Here is a 19,929-nt window from a genome sequence, read left to right as displayed (position 1 = left end):
TTACTAAAAAAGTAATTCAGAATAAAAATACAATTTCATAAAATATTCATTAGAAAAAAGACGACTTCAGAATTAAAACATATCAAAAATTCGAATTTCTTAAAGAATTTCTTCATTAAATAAAAAAACGAAACGTAGAAAAATTGAAAAGTCAAGTAGTAGTTTGTTTTTATAAACTTTTATAAATTCTCTTGCGCCTTGACCACTGGAGATCTTATATATATATATATAAAATAAAATTTAAAAAATTCTTTCTAACTCTATTGGGAATGATAAACTATTCTCACCTGTAATCCAAGCCAGGTTGAAGAATTATCTTACTTTACAGTTCACTCCACTACTTCTTCTTTTTTATTTTTTCACGCATCCATTTTATCTAAGAAGTTAAAATCCTAGCTGTCAAACGGAATGTTTTTAAAACTTTAACTTTTGAAGTGGATCAGGATATTTCTTAAATTACTTTCTTTTAATAACTCCACTTGATATTGGTGTATAGATAACCCCCCTATCTTTCCTTCTTAACTTTATGAAATGACCAAGTTTTTCAACGGGGGGGATTTATTTCTAAGCATTATCTTTCGCACTTCTACTAAGATTTTTCTTTAAAAATTCTGTCTTCACTTCCTTTTATTCCTTTATATATATATATATATATAAGGCTATATGAGTTACATCAAATTTAAGTATTGCTGATCGATAAATTTTCCGGATTTTCAGGCTTATTTTTTTTAATTATTTCTTTTTTTAAAATGGAATTTTGTGTGGAATTTTTTTACTATTTTTAAGTTATTAAATCTTATTTCTTATTCTGATTTTTTTTCTTCTTTTTCTTTAATAAAATCTGTCTGAAGTTTGCTTCGCTTAACTCGAAAGTGGAAGAAAAAAATTTATTTTTCTAAGTTAAGAATAATTTTTCTTTTATGTATGAAAAATAAATATTTTGTATCAATAATATTAGCAAAATTTCAATATTTAAACTATTATTCGTGTCCTTTTTTGCCGACGAATTTTTGTATTAAGGTAAAATAAAGAAGTAAACGTAATTCAGCGCAGAAAATGCATGTAGTTGAATAAATAACAAGCTATAAAGCACTGTAACAGTTTGTAGATGCCAAAAATTCAATCGAAATAGAACAATTCATTCAAATTTCTTTCATTTTTCAAATCTCTCGAGATATTGACTGCGCCAATTTTTTTTCAACGTGTCCATTTCTGACGTTTCAAACAAGAAATATGACCCTTCTCATCCACACTTCTTCGATAGCGGCATTTTATCTACTGGGAACGATTTTGTAGTGATTTTTTTAAGCATTAAAGGCTACGAATTGTAAATATAATTTATCTACATCACAACTCTTTACTTCTTTCATAATTTTAAAGATAATTAAATGCATATTTTTCTAATTATTTAAAGGATTTATTTTAAAGACATTAAACACAAATCTGCATATTTTTATATTACAATTTTAGTAATTAATTTGCTTAAAGCAGTGATAAATTCATTCCTTCTGGAGAGTGTATAATATTAAAAGGCGTTATCAGGGATTTAATATGTTAAATATAATATTTTACATGTGTTTAAGTAAACGCTAAGTTATTTAATTCGAATAATTTATGCTTAAATTGAAGTTTTCTGTACATTAACGAATGATTCTTGTTGAAGTAGCGGATCGTTATAGCATTGAGTTACAGTTACTCTTGCTAACTTCTCAATTGCGTGGTAGATAAAAGGCTTTCATCTATTCTATTGAAATTTGCCGTTTCCGATCCGCTTATATTATGTTTTCAAAAGTTCAAGACCTTTTATAAAGTCGTGAAACAACTTCAGCCATTGTCCATTGCTTTATATATGAATACATATTGAGTATATATCTAACATCAGAATAATTGTACCGTGTTCTATTATATTATTATCCTATGAAGTATATTTTGAAAAAGTTAAAATGTTGGTTTGATAAAGTGAGGAAACGTAATACAAGACCTGCCAATGCGAGTGCCTCACAGGAGCATTGTCTATGAAATTTTGCTTTGGATTGATTGGATTAGGCAAAGCAACACGTAAGAAATACCTAATGGGGTGCTTCCCTGGAGGAATTTCTGTAGGAACGAGTCCCAATTTATGTGTTTGACACGTGAAGAAAAGCCATGGCCAGCTTGTTGATAAAGCACTGGGCATTCAGAGGTTTTATCTACATGGACACTAGTGGAGATTGCCTAACGTAGAACTGGAGCGAAAAATATATTACTATAATCTTCAATAATTTGAATTTACTATTCTAAATTACACAACACGAAGATTTCGTAGTTTCTTGAAGAAATTTTGAAGTTTTAAAAGTAAATATGCTATTCTTGGATTGCAACTTCCATCACTAATGAGTTCGGTCATAAAAATCTATGAAGAAAGAAAATATAACCAGAGTTGGACTTCGACTTTTGTGACTCGAATCTATAACATATAATAGACCCTTTCCCTCTAGAAAATAATTATACATGTAAAAATATAGCGGGGGGAAAAATACAAAACAGGAAGAAAAAATTAATCGTAAATTGAATAAAATTTTAATTTGTAAAAAATTAAATTATGTTTAAAATATAAAAATATACTAATTTAACAGATATAATTAAATACATTTTCTGGTTTATTATATCAAATATTTCGAACTTCATTTCTTCAATCAAATAACATGTTAGTCTTCATTTGCATTTTATAATAGGAGTCTGCTACGTAAACAGTGAAAACCTCATTATGTAGAGAATTGATCATTACAAATATTTTCCTGGAGAATGTAATTTCTTGTTTGCAAATTGAAGAATCTGAACAAAAGAAAAATATCTTGTAGCAAGAATATTCGAAGAAATATTTCGAAATTATTACTTTTTCTTCAATTTTGCTCACGTTTATTAAATAATAAAATATGCAAAAAGGTAAATGATTTGTGTATTAAGCTACTAAAATATTTATAAAACATTTAAATTAAATGAATATTTAATTACAGAAAACCAAACATCGAAACAATCCTTTTCTACAGTGTAAATATCTGGAAAATTCTGCTTCATTAACTTTATAATTTATCAGATGTCATTTAATTTTCATATAATTATACTTATTGATATAATGAATAAAATGTAACATTTCTTCTTTCCTATGATTGTGAATTCATGCATATCAGGTGCATTACAGATTAAATTAAAACAAAATTCCATACACATGTACAACCAACGCTCCTTCTATGAAAACAAGTATCTGTGTAACTAAACTATATTCATATAATTCTTTTAAAAATGTTTAAAAATCGAATAACTATATAAATATATATGTAAAGAAATTTATGTATACTCAAAGCCCGATTGGCACATAAGCTAAACAAGCTAAGCTTAGGGCCTTGCGTTGAGTTTAGGGCCTCACATTTTTACATGTATGATTATTTGCTAAAGGGGAAGGGCCTATTTATGTGTTATAGATTAGGACCACAACAAATCTAAATCTAGTCCTGATTGTATTTCGTAGAATTTTAAAACTGAAGTCATTAGTGATGGAAGTTGCAATCCAAAAATAGATTTATCTTTAAAATTAACCCTATTACTATTCTGTTAATCTCGGGCAAATTAATTATATTTAACTTATCTTAATTTAATGTAATACAATTATTATTTGCTTGAATATTCATAGAATACTCAAATGAATTGCGTTCTTTGTTTACAAAATGTCAATTTTATGCTCTGAAAAATAATGTTATTTTGTGAGAACGTCTTATTGTAGTTTGTGTGTGATAAAATTTTATATTTGATTCTTTAATTAAACTTTAAAGATTAAAATTGATTGATGGATTAAGGAACGCAACACATGGGCGATCTGCCAAGGGACGATTTCCTATGGGAAAATATCCCATATTTAAGTGTTACACTCGTGAAGAAAGGCCACCTGAATAGGGTATGGGAACTCCAATATCTCCATTTGTGTGCGAACCCACGACCAATGTTCAATGGTTTCCGCCACTGTGGACAATTATGTAATTTATATTGAAAATTCTTATAAATTAACCAAATAGTAAGCAACAATAGACAATAAAGTAGCAAAACTAGGAAAAATATATCTAAAAATAATAAGAAAACAATTAATTTTAATAATTTTACAGTGTAATAAGGTTTTGTCTAAATTATTAATATGAGCCCACTTGAACCATTGAACACTAGTAGTGGGTTCGCACCTCGCAAACGGGCTGGTCACATGGAGTTTTCTGGGTTTACTCCATGTTAGTAACACCTAATCAGGGGCCAGTTTTCCCATGGAAGTGCTCTCAGATAGCGAACCAACTGGGCAGATCTCCAACATGTCTCGTGGCCGTATACAAACAAATAAAAAATAAATAAATAAAAATGATTAACATGCTTAAAACAGAATAAAAAAGAGAGATAAAGTTGATCTTCTATCAAGAAAAGGGATGAAAATTTAGTAAGAGATCTACATAAAGAGATTTACCGTTTTTCGATACTGTTCGAATTGGTATTGCGTTTATGTAACTCGACGTCTATCTCGATTTTATTCGGAAAGTCCACATTCAATTAAATTTGGGGATGTCAAAGGATTTGTCATCTCGGCTTTTTAGGGAAGCCTCTAGAGATGCTTTGACAAAACAAGATTTGATTTCAACTCGCAAGTATTGGTCAAACAGAGTTTCTTTGCTCTTTTCTACTTTAAGTGACTTTTACAATAAAGAAAAAGATCTAGATACTTCAACCATAAGATTTTTGTATGTTTTTCTTTCGGAATTTCTATGTCGTTATTGTACTTTGATAAAAAAAATATATCAAGTTTTTTGCTAGCCTCGTATTTTATTGAATGTTTATAGAAAGATTTTCGTAATTGCATATACAGTAGATCTCAAATTGTTGAATATACAAGAATGGTTTCATACAATTTCTTTCTTCGTTTCTATTCGGCATAAATATTAATATTCGCTTTATGAATAATATTGTAGTTTTCATTACAATTAATTAAATCATTTACTCGCTATATCAAAAGCAGAATATCTTTCTATAAACTCAGTACGTTACTGAATCGCTAGTTACATGGAAATGGTACTATTGAGATCACAGTATCTTATGCAGGATAATAGGAGAAAACATAAATGTATGGGTAATTATGGTGATTTATTAGTATTAACAAAGATAAAGCGGGATGAATGTCTTACCATTTGACGTGTTGAGTGTTAATGTAGCAGGTGTTGTTGCACTTACAGTCTATTAATTGATGATGAGAGGATGGAGTGGCGACATCAGAGGAAATTGTCGAAGTGCCCCCCCCCCAGCATCAATACATTTTTCAGCAAATTCCGGACACTAGTCTTCATGGACTTTTATACTCATGTTGTGAGCAATCATCTCTCAAAATATTTACCTTTTTCCTCATATACAATCCTCATATATCTCTCCGTCTCAAATTAGTAGTGTACAGTACATCATACTTTTCCTGTTAACAATAGAGTCATCTGTCTAACTTCGTTCTGGAGAAAACTTTTCAATTGAAATCACATGACTTAGATCCAGACCGGAAGTTCGTATATAGTTACTCGGGTCTTCCTGCTTTTATGTTTTCCATATATGGTCTCGATTTTCATCTATCTAATTTCGTTCTCGAGATTGAGGGAGGAGAGACGGACAGACGGACGACAGTGAGAATTTATAGGTCTACATTTTTTTTAAATTGTAGCCTAAAAACAAACTTTTTGAAGGATTTTCTGGAAATTGAATTTTCGGATCTTGGTAACACTGGTAATACAGCAAACTTTATAAACAAGACACGAAGTCATGTTGCCAATTTTTTAAAAAGCTTTCTCTGTATATCAACACATCTCACCAGATTAGGCCATCGTCTCTTCAGAAATTTTCAGTCATCAAAATCTCGTATTCTCTAGCCTTGTTCTCTATTACTCCCTTATGGGAAGATGGATATACAGGAGTTGTCAGAAGTCTTTCACACTCTTTTCATTCCAAAAGTACTGAAGTTGTATTAATTTTGTTAATGTAGTTACATAAGAAGCCATACATGGACAATAAGATAAGACCCTTTTTCTTAACCTTGAAAATCCCTTTCAAGGATTAGAGGTAACGTAAAAGTTCCAATGACAAAATTCAAGAGCATCATTTAATTAGTCTGGTTTCAAATAATTACTGCATAATTTGCAACTTTTACGAGGAGTGAAAGTGATTTCGGTTTTACGGAAGCCTTGAGATGCTTTGACAAAACAAGATTTGATTTCAACTCGCAAGTATTGGTCAAACAGAGTTTCTTTGCTCTTTTCTACTTTAAGTGACTTTTACAATAAAGAAAAAGATCTAGATACTTCAACCATAAGATTTTTGTATGTTTTTCTTTCGGAATGTTTTGTCAACAATTTACGAGGAGTGAAAGTGATTTCGTTTTACGTAACCTTGAAGTTGGAACTTTTACATTACTCTTAAAATTATATTAAAAGGTGATGCAGCCAGGGATTAAGTTATGAATTAATGTAACGTTCTGTACCCGTACTGTATATTATTCCTTAGTACAATTAAGGGGGATTGATCGAAGATATGCATTACGTAATTTTGGAGGTGGTTGTGTGCGACAGCTTTACACAGAGTGGGATGGTAGTTGAAAAGTATAAAAATAGCGTTACATAATTTATGGACGATCCTTGTATGGTGAGTGAAATTCTTTAAAACATCTTGTAAACAGCACAAGGTTGTTAAACCTGATCAGAAGATTTAATATCTAGAACAAATCTTCTCAGAAGAGCTTTGGATTTAAAGATACAAGATGAAAAACGGAAATAATCTGATTCTACAACGATGTGGAGTACGTAAAATAAAATCGAAATGTGTTAAAAATATATATATAATTTCCTATTATTTATTTTAAAATAAACGCGAATTTAAGTAAAATAATAAATGTAATTGATTTTTTAAATAAATATTTAGATATAAATAATTTGATATTATAAGCTTCTACAGTTTTAAAAATCAGAAGAGAAAAAGTATTTGAATTTAGATCATCAATCTCAATCATGAATCTTCAGTTGAAAGATTACAGAATAGTGATTGATGTCGATACTCCATCTTCTTTAATTTACTTTAAAAACTAAACATTCTTTTTAAATTAGCTTACAAGTCGAGTAAATGATTTTACTCTAATGTAGAATTCGTCATTTCTATATATAATACGTTGGAAAATATACTACAGTACGAGAGTCTTTGTGCATTGTTAAGATAAGGGAATAAGAAGAATTAATAACTGCACGAAAATATTCAGTATTATACGAATATGAATAATAAAGAGCGTAAGTAAATATTGTAAAAAATAATAAAATTCTTATTTTACCAATAAAAAGAACCCTTGTATCATAACTTTTATAATATCTCGACGTAAAGTAAGTCTATACAAAATGCATCTTATTTACTGTCACAGTATTTCTTCTTCATCTCGACTTATGTACTTCAGCTTTAAAATACGAGAAGAATCCCATAAGAAAATCTAATAACAATAATAGCTTTTGTCCAAAGCAGTTGAATCGCATTGTCTACTCTCAAAAAACTCGAGTTATTTAATACCAATTTACTATTGTAATCCTTACAAAATACGAGAAGTAAACCAATAAGAGCTAGTCTATTTGGAAGAAAGTTAAAGGCAAATTTTGTTAAATTGTTCCAATTCATTTTGTGGAATAACAAGGCATAAGTTTAAAGTTTACTTTATGCAGCATACGGTTTTCTCTAACTGTTGCATTATTAATAACGTTAATATTGACGTGGGACCGTTTTGATAACCAATAAACAAATATTGCTGTTGATAATAGGAAAATGTCTCCAGTGATACCGCTAAGTGGATGCCACAATTGTGTCTTATCATTGCAGTCCATCAATGAATTCAATCAAACTCTCTGCACGCATCCAACTTCTGTGCTTCCAGATAAATTCTTTACAGCTTCACAGTTTTTTGTTGAAAACATTATTATCGCACTGTTAACTTTATTACGTTTTTAAATCTGTTCGAGCCTTTGAGTTTTTCTTGGAGACGAATGCAGAATCAATACAATAACCACCTAACTCTGCAGAAGATAACAACGTGAGAAGAATAACAATAAACATTTTATCTTTCCAGCTGCATCCATTAGTTCTTCCGTTGATGGAGACGTTAACATTAAAATGTGCATTTAAGAAGTGCCTTTTGTACAAAATTGAATCTCCACGGTTATCTAGATAAGTGTTATACTTAAATAAATGAGTTTTGGTGCGAACTACTTTTATGGAGTACTTTGTTCCATTTACTGCATCTTCAAACCATTGTTTCTTCCCCTCGGGGATGCTCTGCGCTATAGTTTTAATATTTAGAATGGTATGAATATGGATTTACCTGTACATAAAAACTTGGTAATTTCTCTATCACATTTTTGTAAAGAAGTATTCGTGTCTAAACTGTTCGGTAGCATTATAAAAATTTTACATTAAAATTCCGAACATCTTCATCAAAATTGTAAAACGTTGGAAGGATGAGTTTATCGTAAGTGGCATAAAGAGATGATTATTTATGCAATGAAAATTTTACAAAACTGCAATGAAAATTGCGGTTACTATGTGTAAGTATACGAATAACCGTGATTACCAAGTTGAATAAAGTAAGAGTAATTACTTTGTCTTCCGGATGGTCAAGGCATCGTCACCTCTCTGGAGAATCTGGATAGGTGAAAATTACTAGCAATTTTTCATTAGCAGTCTGACTAGGATATGTTTAGGCCCTTCTAAAGTGAGGTACTAATACCCACTAGGAGGAAAGAGTGATTATTTCTTAAAAGTAGTAAGTTGGGTAGTGTAAAAAAATTTTATGTTTATCGATACAAAGAAATGTATAAGTGTATAAAAAATATATGAGTATAGTTTGAATAAAATGAGTATGAAAAAGAAATAATATTTCTTTCTTGTAAGCTTTTCATTGGAAGACAAACTTGGGATTGGATTGATGGAATAAGGCAAAGCAACATAAGGACTATCTATCAAGGGAAATGCCTCCCAGGAGGATTTCCTATGGGAAACTGGCTCCTATTTAGGTGTTAGACACGTGAAGAAAACCCAGGAAACTTCACGCGACAAGCATGTTGTGAAGCACGAACCCGTGCGGCATTCAGTGGTTTTTCTAGCCTACCACTAATGGGCCACAAACTTGGATTTTTACAAGATTAAAGTATAAGATAAAATTATCAAATTAACAATAAGTCATTTGGATAAATAATATTATCAATTTTTTCAGGATTTGAATCTCCTAAACGCAATCAAAATAGTCCTTTGACCCATTGATTTATTAATGTAACTTTACAGTCTTTACGTGTGATAAATTTGTTTGTTTTATTTACGAGAAAATTAAATAGATTAAACAAAATATTTTCTTAAAAGTAATTATTTATAATCTTTACAAATAAAACTTAAACATTTAAAAATTGATTCTCTTAATAATAATCTAAACAGTAAATTTTTATCACTATTAAATATTATTGGAAATCTTATAATCAAATTTACCTCTTTTTTATAAATATTTTATTGGAATACAAAGCTATTTCAACTAAATAAATCAGTAGACTTACTGATAAGCATTTCATATCGATAATCTATACATATAGTTTTTTATTTTCAATTTTGAAGAATTTTATATGAACATTTCATGTAAGAAATTGAATTTTCAGTTATAAACTGTATTCATTATTTTTGAAGTAATTTTTAGATTTTTTTAATAAAAAAAAAACCTTTTAGTTGACCTTTACAAAATAAAAAAAGACTTCCAGATAATATTTCTGAGTTTTAGCTGTTAATGCTCAATCAGAAAAACTCATAAAAACTCTAGATATGGATTGGATTAATGGATAAGGCAACTCAACACATGGTCGATCTACCAAGGTGGTGTTCCTTTCCGAAAGAGCCTCTCCTTGTCCTAAACAGCGGTCATTTCTAAGATTCTAAATATGCTCCCCCTATGAGAAACTGGCCTCCTATTTAGATGTTAAACACTTGAAGAAAACCCAGGAAACTCCAGATAGAGTAATGAAATTATATCATTCCCATTCTTCTCTAGCAAAGTCCTTACAAGAATAATCTGTTCTTTGATGTATATGGATGTTAAAACATGCAAAAGATTTATAGAAAATACGTTTAAAATTTAATTATCCGATTGAAGAATTAAACTGTGTTGAGATACATCTAGTTTTTATCAATTTCTTTTCTCTAATCCAATTTACCTTGAAGAAGTCAGTCTTTGACAATAACTTTTAGATTTTTTATTTATTAGCAGAGGAGTGCCTAAATTTGTATGAATTTTTTAACTTACTTTTGTCTCCTGTCCTTATATTTATCACTATTCCATCTAATTTATGTAAATAATACATAAACTGATGTCTAAATAAAAATTGCTTTCAAAACTTTTCTAATATTATAGTTAAAATATCTTTAAAAATTATATACGGTTTATATATATTTCCCATTCAATAAAAATGATAATTATTATAAAGTAAAATTCTCAAAGCATCAAACGTTGAAACAGGAATTCTCAAAGGATCTACCAAATACTTCTCAAAAGATCCATCAAAGCCTTCTCGAGACCTACCAAAGTCGTCTCTAGAGATCTAACGAAGACTTCTCAACAGGTTCTTCAGAGGTTCCTCAAAAGATCTACCAAATAGGTATCAAGAGATCTACCACAGACGTCTCAAGAGGTCTAACAAAGACTTCTCGAGAGACCTACTCACATCTACCAATACAACAGGAGTTGAAATTATATTCATAATTAGTTAATCCTAACATAATTTATTATAAATCTCCCATTTCTGATAGAATTAACTTTATTACTATCGACATTCCTATTCCCAGTGCTGATTTTATCACAGAATTGATGGTATTTACTAACATTTAAACATAATTGTAGAGATGTACACCGAAATCTCTGACTGTATGATTCTATTCTTGGTATTCTTCCTAGATTTCTCTGTTATTGATTACTGTTTGGTGGCATGGTCCTCAAACATAATTTCCAGTTGCGATGATTAAATACCTTCATCTCATTAATAAAATAGTTATTCTCTTGTTAGCTTCCAAAATTCACTTCAACGGCATGCTTCACTTCTCTATTTCGATGGGATATTGCTATATTTGTAATATAATAGTTTCATACATTCCTTGATAAATATTGGAAGACAGCGTTATTGAATTGTTCCATTTTCGGCTTTCATCGAATTTATATCAATTTCCTAATCATTTATACGAAGCTGTGTTTAGTGAGGTACTTTGAAGATTATTATAGAAAAATATACGTCAAGAAAATACATTTCTGTGCACATTTAAATATTTATATATACTTTATCTTTGATTTAATCTTTGTTGTTGCAATATTTCATATATTTTGTTTTAAATTTATTTTTTCCCCTGAGATATTGTACAAAAACAAACATTAAAATTCCATTCGCGTTGACGTTTTTTATTACAAACTTCTTAAATATGTTACAATTTTATTTGCATTATTTTATTTTTACTTAGTTTTATTACTTTTTAATTTCTTAACCTGAAACATTTTAAAAACCTTAACGCCTCTTTACAAACTGTTACAAGATTTTTTTACCGTATAATTTTCTTACATTATCAATATATTAAATTTTCGTTTAATTTTTAAAATTATTGTTTGTTTTTAATCAAAATTATAAAGGAAAAAGTGAGAAAAATTCTTACTTCTTTCCTTTATAATTTTAGGTATTCTACTCGTTTCTTATAGTTTTATTCTGTGGTTTTTAATATTTTCTGACAAGTTATATTTTAAAGTATGACATTTTTAACATTTTATTTAAATTTTAAAAGAATGGGAAATTTGATGACATTTAAAATGATGAAATTTAGGAAATGCCTCTGTTCAATTTATTCATATTTGTTCCCTTTAGCTTCCATTAACAACAGACCACCAATGATCGAGTGTTGAAAACTATTGAGCATTAGCAGTTGGTCGTGGGTTCGTGTCTCGCCAATGGTTTAGTTGTTGGTTTTTCTAGTGTTCACGCAACTAACGCCTAAACAGGAGCCAATTTCTCAGAGAATCTAACACCTAAAAGGAACGAATTTTTCATAGAATCTATTACTTTAAAGGAATCAATTTCTTATAGTATTTAACACTTAAATAGGGGCCAGATTCCCATAGAAAGTCCTCCCTGGAGGCACCACCCAGCTCGCCCATGTGTTGCGTTTCATTGTAGTCTACCATCGCATGTTAAAAGCCATTTATGTCTAACATGAAACGATAACAAGATAAATTACATTTTCTGATAAATATGCATTTTCTTCGTTTTTTTTGTAATGCTTTTATTCATTTTTTTCCATCGTACGTAATTTTATAAAAGTTAAAAATCCAATAAACTAGGAGAAGGTTTTTTTTTATACTGTCTAGTTTTGCATATCCCGATATATACCATTAAATTTAATGATTTGATTAAATCAATAATACCTCATATCTCTTCCGTTTTATTTATTCTATTTTTACAGTGAATATACACAGATATCGATAAAAATTCTCTGATAATAAAATATTTTGATCAATTAAACTATACCAGAGAACTACTATAACGTCAGAAATAATCGGTTAATTATTTATTATATAAGTGATTAACCTAACATAATTTACTTTGATCAGAAAAGAATCAATAAATCAGAAATAATCTTAATTATAAATTTAATAAATTAATATTTTAGTATAGAATTAAATACATTTTAGATTTTTTTTTACTCTTTTCATGCCCTGTTGGCACTACGAGGGCCTAAAAAGGCTTGTTGTGTAAACCCAAAGGGTCCCCAGAGCAGTAGACTTGGGCTTTATGCTAAATTAATCATGCTTAGAAATCGTCTAAATAATTTTAAATATAATTTATTTTATTATTTGTGTTTTTCTTATTTTTATTTGAATTTTATAACATTTTTAAACCTTATACGAGAGCTTATAACGATAAAACAAATTGAAACACATTATAGATTTTTTTAAATTTTAAATAAATATAATAATCTTTTATTATTTTTTTATAATAAAAAGAATGTCGACAAAGACATTTCGAACTGTAAAAGGAAATTAAAGGGAAGTTTCAAACATTTGACATCCTCCTTTACAATATTTGACATACTTCCATTTGGCAATTTCCCTTTTAATATTCCATCTCGAATGTATAAATATCCTTTACAGATTATTCTAATCAGTTTCAACGATATTCTAGAATATTCCCAGAAGTTTAAACATGATAAAAATTACATAATTTATGTAAATAAGTATAAAAATTGAATTACATTCTGACATCTCCCGCTATAAAATACAAACAGTTAATAACTGCTGTCAAACCTCCAATAACGGACACCTCTATACGGCGACCACTTTTTAGCGACGTTTCTTTTCAAAATGCATACAAAACGAGCAATTCTTTATATTAAATTTGATTATTGCTTACATTTATGAGTTTAAAACAGTTAGAGAGAAAATAATTAATTCTAAATTCTAAAATATAATCAATGTCTCCAGAATTCTTAATCTCCAGAAGGAATAAAATAATAGGAAGGGCGAAACAATTCCTTTGCTTTTTTTTCTTATTTTTATTTTTATCTATTTATTTATTCTTTCCTCTCCCAAATTGGATGTACCATCACGACACAATTGTCAACGTTATTTTTCTTTTTGCGTATCCAAAACCAAATTACTATCGAATTGCCTGGAGCTGTGACGTCACATTTTCATCCCCAGAATATTCCTATAAGTACAATTCCTCTTCCAAATGCCAGTTTGGGTAATTTTCGTCACATGCTTTTTTTCTCTCTTTCCCTCCCCCCAATTTGAATTCCATCTCCCACTTTAATTTCGTCCTGGTTGGTAGGAAAATCGAAGCAGAAAATTAGATACGCTATGAATGGGAATTTAGAGCATAAACTGAAACGAAATTTGGTAAGATCGCGTAATATAAAGGTTTTATACGAATATGTTGCCGAGAGAAATATCGAATTTACTTTAACTGTTGGCATATGAAGTGGTTATTGTGTGGAAGTGACCGTTATTTGGAGGTTATGTCGAAAGATGGCCGCCGTCGTTGGGAGGTGGCCATTATATGTATAGAGTCTAAAGCAAGTACAAAGTGCGTTATTTCTGTAAGTGAAGAGCTAACTTGTGTATGCACATATTAATATACAGTATATGCTTGATCAATATAGTATATACTTACTGTATATTAAACTGATTTATTTAGGTATCAATAAAGCTATAATACAGATGTTTCTATGCGTATTAGATGTACAGTACTACTGTATATATTATTTCCTGCATTGATATTCTATCAATCTGGCTTATATTTAGTGCATATTCTATAGTTTTATAATATAAAGCTATAACAGGTTTAGAAAGTCAACGTAAAGTGTTCTCCAATGTGTTCATATCATCATAAACACTTACACCTATTATCTTAGTAATTATAGAATCTTTATTAAGCGCCTATAGTTAATTATATATTGATATAACAATTTAACGTACACTCGAATCTCTGAACAACGGCCATTGACGGGAACATAAAAACTGGCCGTCACTCGAAGGTTATTTTATTATCCATTTCAAAGAGAAAGGTTTCTGAGAAAATGGCCGTTATTGGAGGTTCGACTACATTAATTTATAGCTCAAGAACTCAAGATTTATTTTTAAATTAAAAAAAAAATTATAAAATTATTTATCAGATAAAAGATACGATACAAATGCTTCTGAAGTGTCTTTTTAAGTATCATATTTATCATTTTATCACGTGTTTCAGTTTGGAAATGTTTTATTTTTGCAAGAAAAAATAATTATAATAAAATATTTTAAGGATTTATCTTATATAAAATGATATTATATTCTATATTTCTATAATTCTAAATAAAAAAGAATTAATCTAAAGAAAGTCATTTGTAGTGGACCTTCTGATCCATTTTCTATTGTGCCATTGATTTATAAATTAGAAATCTTCATATGAAACTTTAATACAGGATTAAAATTAAGCTTATTTACTTAATTTTTAATTTCAATAAATGTTTAATTATCATCTTTTCAACACGAAATAAAGTTAATTATATTTAAAGTCGCTTAGATGTAAGAATAAATCATCTAAACGTTATTATGGCATAGGATTATTACATCAAACCTAATTTTCTTTTCATGTTAACTTTATATCTCATGCTTAAAAGTACAAAATAATTAGAGATGACTTTTGAAAATAATATAAATTTATTTTTAAAAATTAGAAAATGCTTTATTGATTACGTTTTTCGAGATTCAGGATGGGTATGGTAGGGGTCCTCATCCTACCACATACATCATTACAGTGCATCTACACACACATATGCTATGTTTATCTGGTTTCAGGATAGGAAAGATGGTGTGGTGGACCACCCCCAAAATCGTTAAAATGCATTGTCACAGGACTTAAATCTGTCCTCAACGTTTCAGCCTTCTATCTTAATTAGAAGTGGATAAAATTTGAATTGCAAGATTTAAAGACATACAAACCAAGTTAAATAAAAGTATTCAATAATAAAAAATATAAAGTTATGTTAAACAAAATTTAATGTTTTTTTAAATTGCTATTGATATATAGAGTAATTTTTCATGTTTAATTTTATTCAATTAGTTTTAAAACAGAGCAATCAAACAGCATTCTTGAAGAATAAATTAACTTGTTTACAACCTTGTCATTGCTCCCGTTAAAGATTTTGTGTTACATTCATGATTAACCTACAGTTAAATAGTGAATATAAATCACAAATTGGCCCAAAAATTTAAAACATTTACGTAAGCATCAAGAGACAATACATTTCACGTAAATTTACTACCGACTTTTATACATTTCTAAAGATTTTAGAGTTACATTCCATTCCTTTTTGCCAGGTGCTTTCGTTCCCATTTCTCTCGTCGTTTTATCGATTCAGAAACGATTCTCACATCCAATCGTAACAATAGACAAACAGTGTTAAGAGGCGAAGCAAAAGCTGTAGTGTTATTACCTGGTATTATGAAAGTTACATCTCTTATATGAAAGGTTATATTCGCTCGACAAAACTCGTACCTATTGTAAACGCTACATTTAATTTCCCAATGTATTGTTTAATAAAAATCCCACAGAAAACTCTTCTATTTTAATAAAACTAAACGTAAAATTCAGCAATTTGTTTATATTCCAATAGTAATATCTGCTATTGATAAATGTTTATACCTCTGATAAAAATACGATTGCTCTGTTACTATATCTGTAAATATAGATTAAATTAAAGATAACTTAAGAGATAAAGCCTCAAAAATAACTTCATCATAGTCTAATAAATTTTTAATAATTTATTATTTTTTTTCAGATGAACACAACCTTTCCTTCCTAATGTAGAAAACATACCATCGTTGCTGTACTCAATATGACTTATTATCAGGATGATGTATTGCAATCTAGTTTCCATGGCAACCTGACGAGTATTCCAGTTCCTCCATCCAGGATTCTGAAGGTTCTCGTAACATCTACTAAATCTGGTAGGTAAGGGGGTGGAGGAGAGGGAGGGGACTCGAACACTTCACAACTTCATTCAACCGTCGGTCGAGATGGTTAAAGGAATGTAGCAACAGCAAAAATTAAACCGTAAAAGTGATAAGGGAGAAAATTACTGTAAAAGAGAATGGATTTTTGGTGAATTGCTCCGAGGGTTTGAATCTGTTGTTGAAGTATCCAGCAAACTGAATGGTTCTCGAAATCTTTGTAACTATCTGATTATAGATTTTCTTCCGGCAATTTTCTATCGTTCTTTTATGTTTTTTTTTGCGGTGTGACAATTAAATGAACTGACAAAAATCTGTTTTTGATCGATAATTTGTCTTGCCAACGGTAGAAAAAGCGGGTTGCAACTAAGGAAAACCTGAAATTTTATCATCTTATTTTATATCCATGTTCACGTTATAAAGTTTTAGACACGTTTAAAAGTTGGAAAATTATTAGTTAAGTTGAATCTGAATTGATTTGTTTGTTATTTTTCTTCTTTTAATTGCATCTTAAGCAGTTATACCAGAAGCGTGGAGTTATAGCGATTATTCACCCGAACGAACCTTTGAAAATTGATCGTGGAAGCAGAAAGAAGCTTTCGTATCGAAATTTCAAAGAGGAAAAAGTTTTTAAAAATCGTCTACCGAACTCCTCCATCCGTAAATCAGCGGTATAAAAATCGAGAAAGTCATTTTTCAAATATTAAGTTTTATACAGAATGCAATTAAAATGTTTCTTCTTAAATAATTTAACATTACAAAACATCAAAATTAATTTTTATTGTGAAAAAAATCGAATATTTCTTCAAAAAAACTTAATCTTCATTGATTGGTTTATTTAAATTCAAATTAACCAATTAAAATTTACTATGGATATTTAAAAATATTTACCTTCTCTTTCATAAAATATTTCATGAAAAAGTCTTTAAATAAATTATAAATTGCAAAAATGATGGATCAACAGAAATACTGTTCGTGAGTAACTAGTCACTGGTTATTTCTTTAAAAGATGTGTAGATATACAAATATTCATACCTGTACCTCAATACATACATTTTACCCCTCTTAGTCCTCTATATGTAAAATATAGGAAATGAGAGGAGTGAAATTGGCCCTATCCTTGCCGAAAATCAGGAAAAAATGTATAGCGAATATGAGATGTGAGATAGGCCCTATATTCTCTAAAAGGCGTAGAAAAGTATGACTAAAATGAATAAAAACACCTGACTTTTTGCAAAAAAATTTAAATTTTAGGGTCTTTATGCTTTCAGGATTTCTGGCCTTCTGTATTTAAGTCTATAATATAAGCATGTTTAGCTCTTCCACTCGGATTGTAAATGAATGCTTGATTTACATACGTAATATTGAATAACCGTCACCTGTTACAAGTTAAAAGTTTAATAACATTTAAGCGTAATCTTATAATAGTAACAATTACAGATTTTGTGACATCGTTATCGATTGAAACGTCTAACCAGATTTCCGGTTAAGTGTATTCATCAAACAGTTTATCGATCAGAAGCGCGTAGTACGCTCTATAAATAAATAAACATAGAAAAAATCCCCTTTCAGTTGATAAAATATTTTAAATACAACATAAAACATGTCTTTGTCGTAAGGTTAAAATTATTTTAAAATTGCTCATTTTATTATAATATAACAGTAAAAATATATCTATTATTTAAAAAATAACTTACTCTTCAGTGATTGATTAGTTTAAATTTTAATAGACCAATAAGAAGAGAGAATCTACTTGCGTAATAATAAGAGAGAAAGAGAATAATTGACTCGAAAGTGATTGGTTAATTTAAATTTAAATAGAGTAATAAGAAAGATTCTTGAACATTTATACTTTTCAAAATTATTATAAATAATTTGCGAAATGTATTATCGTTTTTCGGCTAAATTCGTTACGTTTTCTTTAATTTAGTCATAGACAATTGCAGGAGAGTAACAATACCGGATATTAATAGGACCAAATTAGAACGTGCAAACCTATATTTACTCCTATAACCATTAACGCAGTGAACGAAGAGTACTTATTTTTTTCCCTTAGCTTGTTTATTTACAAAGGTAAGGCCCCTGGGCTCCTTCCTGTTACGTTACTGGACAATTGTACTGTACTGTACAGTACATCCGAAAGATTTTAAAGAAAGTTGGTTGAACCTAAGGTTACTTACAACAATTGATGAGAAGAGAGGAATGGGAAGAAATGGCCTATCTCCTCCTACTTTCCTTCAACCATTCATCGTTCAGAAAGCCCTACCTTCAACCAATCTTCGTTATAAAAACAAGAAAAACTTTTATATCCACAAACTTTCGAATTTTGCTCATTACGAGCGGACATGATTCCTTTAATCAATGCTCTTATTAGAATTATACCATGTCCAGATGAAATTCGAACTCGAATTCTTCATTTTAGTAGGAAAAGTTCTTAAAAAACCATTTAGCATATTAAAAAGCTTTTTATATTTATATTTCCCATAATTAAACAAGGATTCTTCTGTAACATGTTTCAATTATTTACGTTTATCTCCGCACAAAATAAGTCCATGAGATAAATAATTAGCGCCTTCCTCATTTCAAAATATTAAGGGAAAAAAGCAACGAGTTGCATAACTTTCCCGGTAAAAAAAGTTAAAATTGCGTGTGGTGCCATCTGTTATGAAATTTCATTTTAAAACACAATTTTTATATTATTAATTATTATAAAATGGCAAAAAGCTTAATTTTAAGGGTAAAGATAACTTTTATAAAAATTTGTAAATAATAATAATAACGAGTAAAAATCATTAAGTCCGATCGCACTCCAGCTACGACACGTGACCACTCTCTATCTCCCCACATCTTCGACCTTTACCCACCAAAATTTAACAGTATTAATGCATAATACATAAATCTCCCTGGAAAATTTCAGAAATTTTGAACAAAAGGCACATGAGTTATTAAGCTTCAAAGAGGGTGAGCAAAATCGTGCCCTCCCACACACTAAAATCCATACGTACAGAAAAAACTCCAGATTTTTTCATTCCTCATCGTTTCAACCTCCCCTAAGTCCAAAAATGATCTTGGGGAGGGGTCATTTTTTACCGATCGCCATTCTTTTTGTTATACACTCAAACCTGTTTTTGTGCGGTCTATTTTTGTGCGATTTTTTATTTGTGTGATTTTTTGTGTGCGGTATATGAATTTCAATGAAATTGGTATATTTCAATCAAATTGGTATATTGCACAAAACACATTGCACGTATAAAAAATCGCACAAAAAAAGACCGCACAAAAACAGGTTTGAGTGTACTGTATACAACATCCGGGAAAGTAAAAATTAACGAGCAATTATTTATTGTGACTTCGAC

At 29.5% G+C, this 19,929-nt stretch overlaps 1 protein-coding gene across 3 annotated transcripts in view; it reads left to right on the top strand.

Annotated features, from left to right (window-relative positions):
• LOC136986200 (protein qui-1-like) overlaps positions 1-19,929 on the top strand; it is a 94,334-nt gene that overhangs the window by 45,907 nt on the left and 28,498 nt on the right. For all 3 annotated transcript variants that reach the window (XM_067283684.1, XM_067283682.1, XM_067283683.1), the window contains one exon: positions 16,402-16,570. In XM_067283684.1, coding sequence (XP_067139785.1) covers positions 16,459-16,570 — 112 coding nt within the window. In that variant the 5' untranslated portion in view covers positions 16,402-16,458. The remainder of the gene's footprint in view (positions 1-16,401; positions 16,571-19,929) is intronic.

This window comes from Centruroides vittatus, unplaced genomic scaffold (genome assembly GCF_030686945.1).
Source record: "Centruroides vittatus isolate TY-2023 unplaced genomic scaffold, ASM3068694v2 scaffold_1015, whole genome shotgun sequence".
NCBI classification, from domain to species: Eukaryota; Metazoa; Arthropoda; class Arachnida; order Scorpiones; family Buthidae; genus Centruroides; species Centruroides vittatus.
The sequence above is the reverse complement of the archived record's forward strand: the minus strand, read 5'-3'. Positions and strand labels throughout refer to the sequence as shown.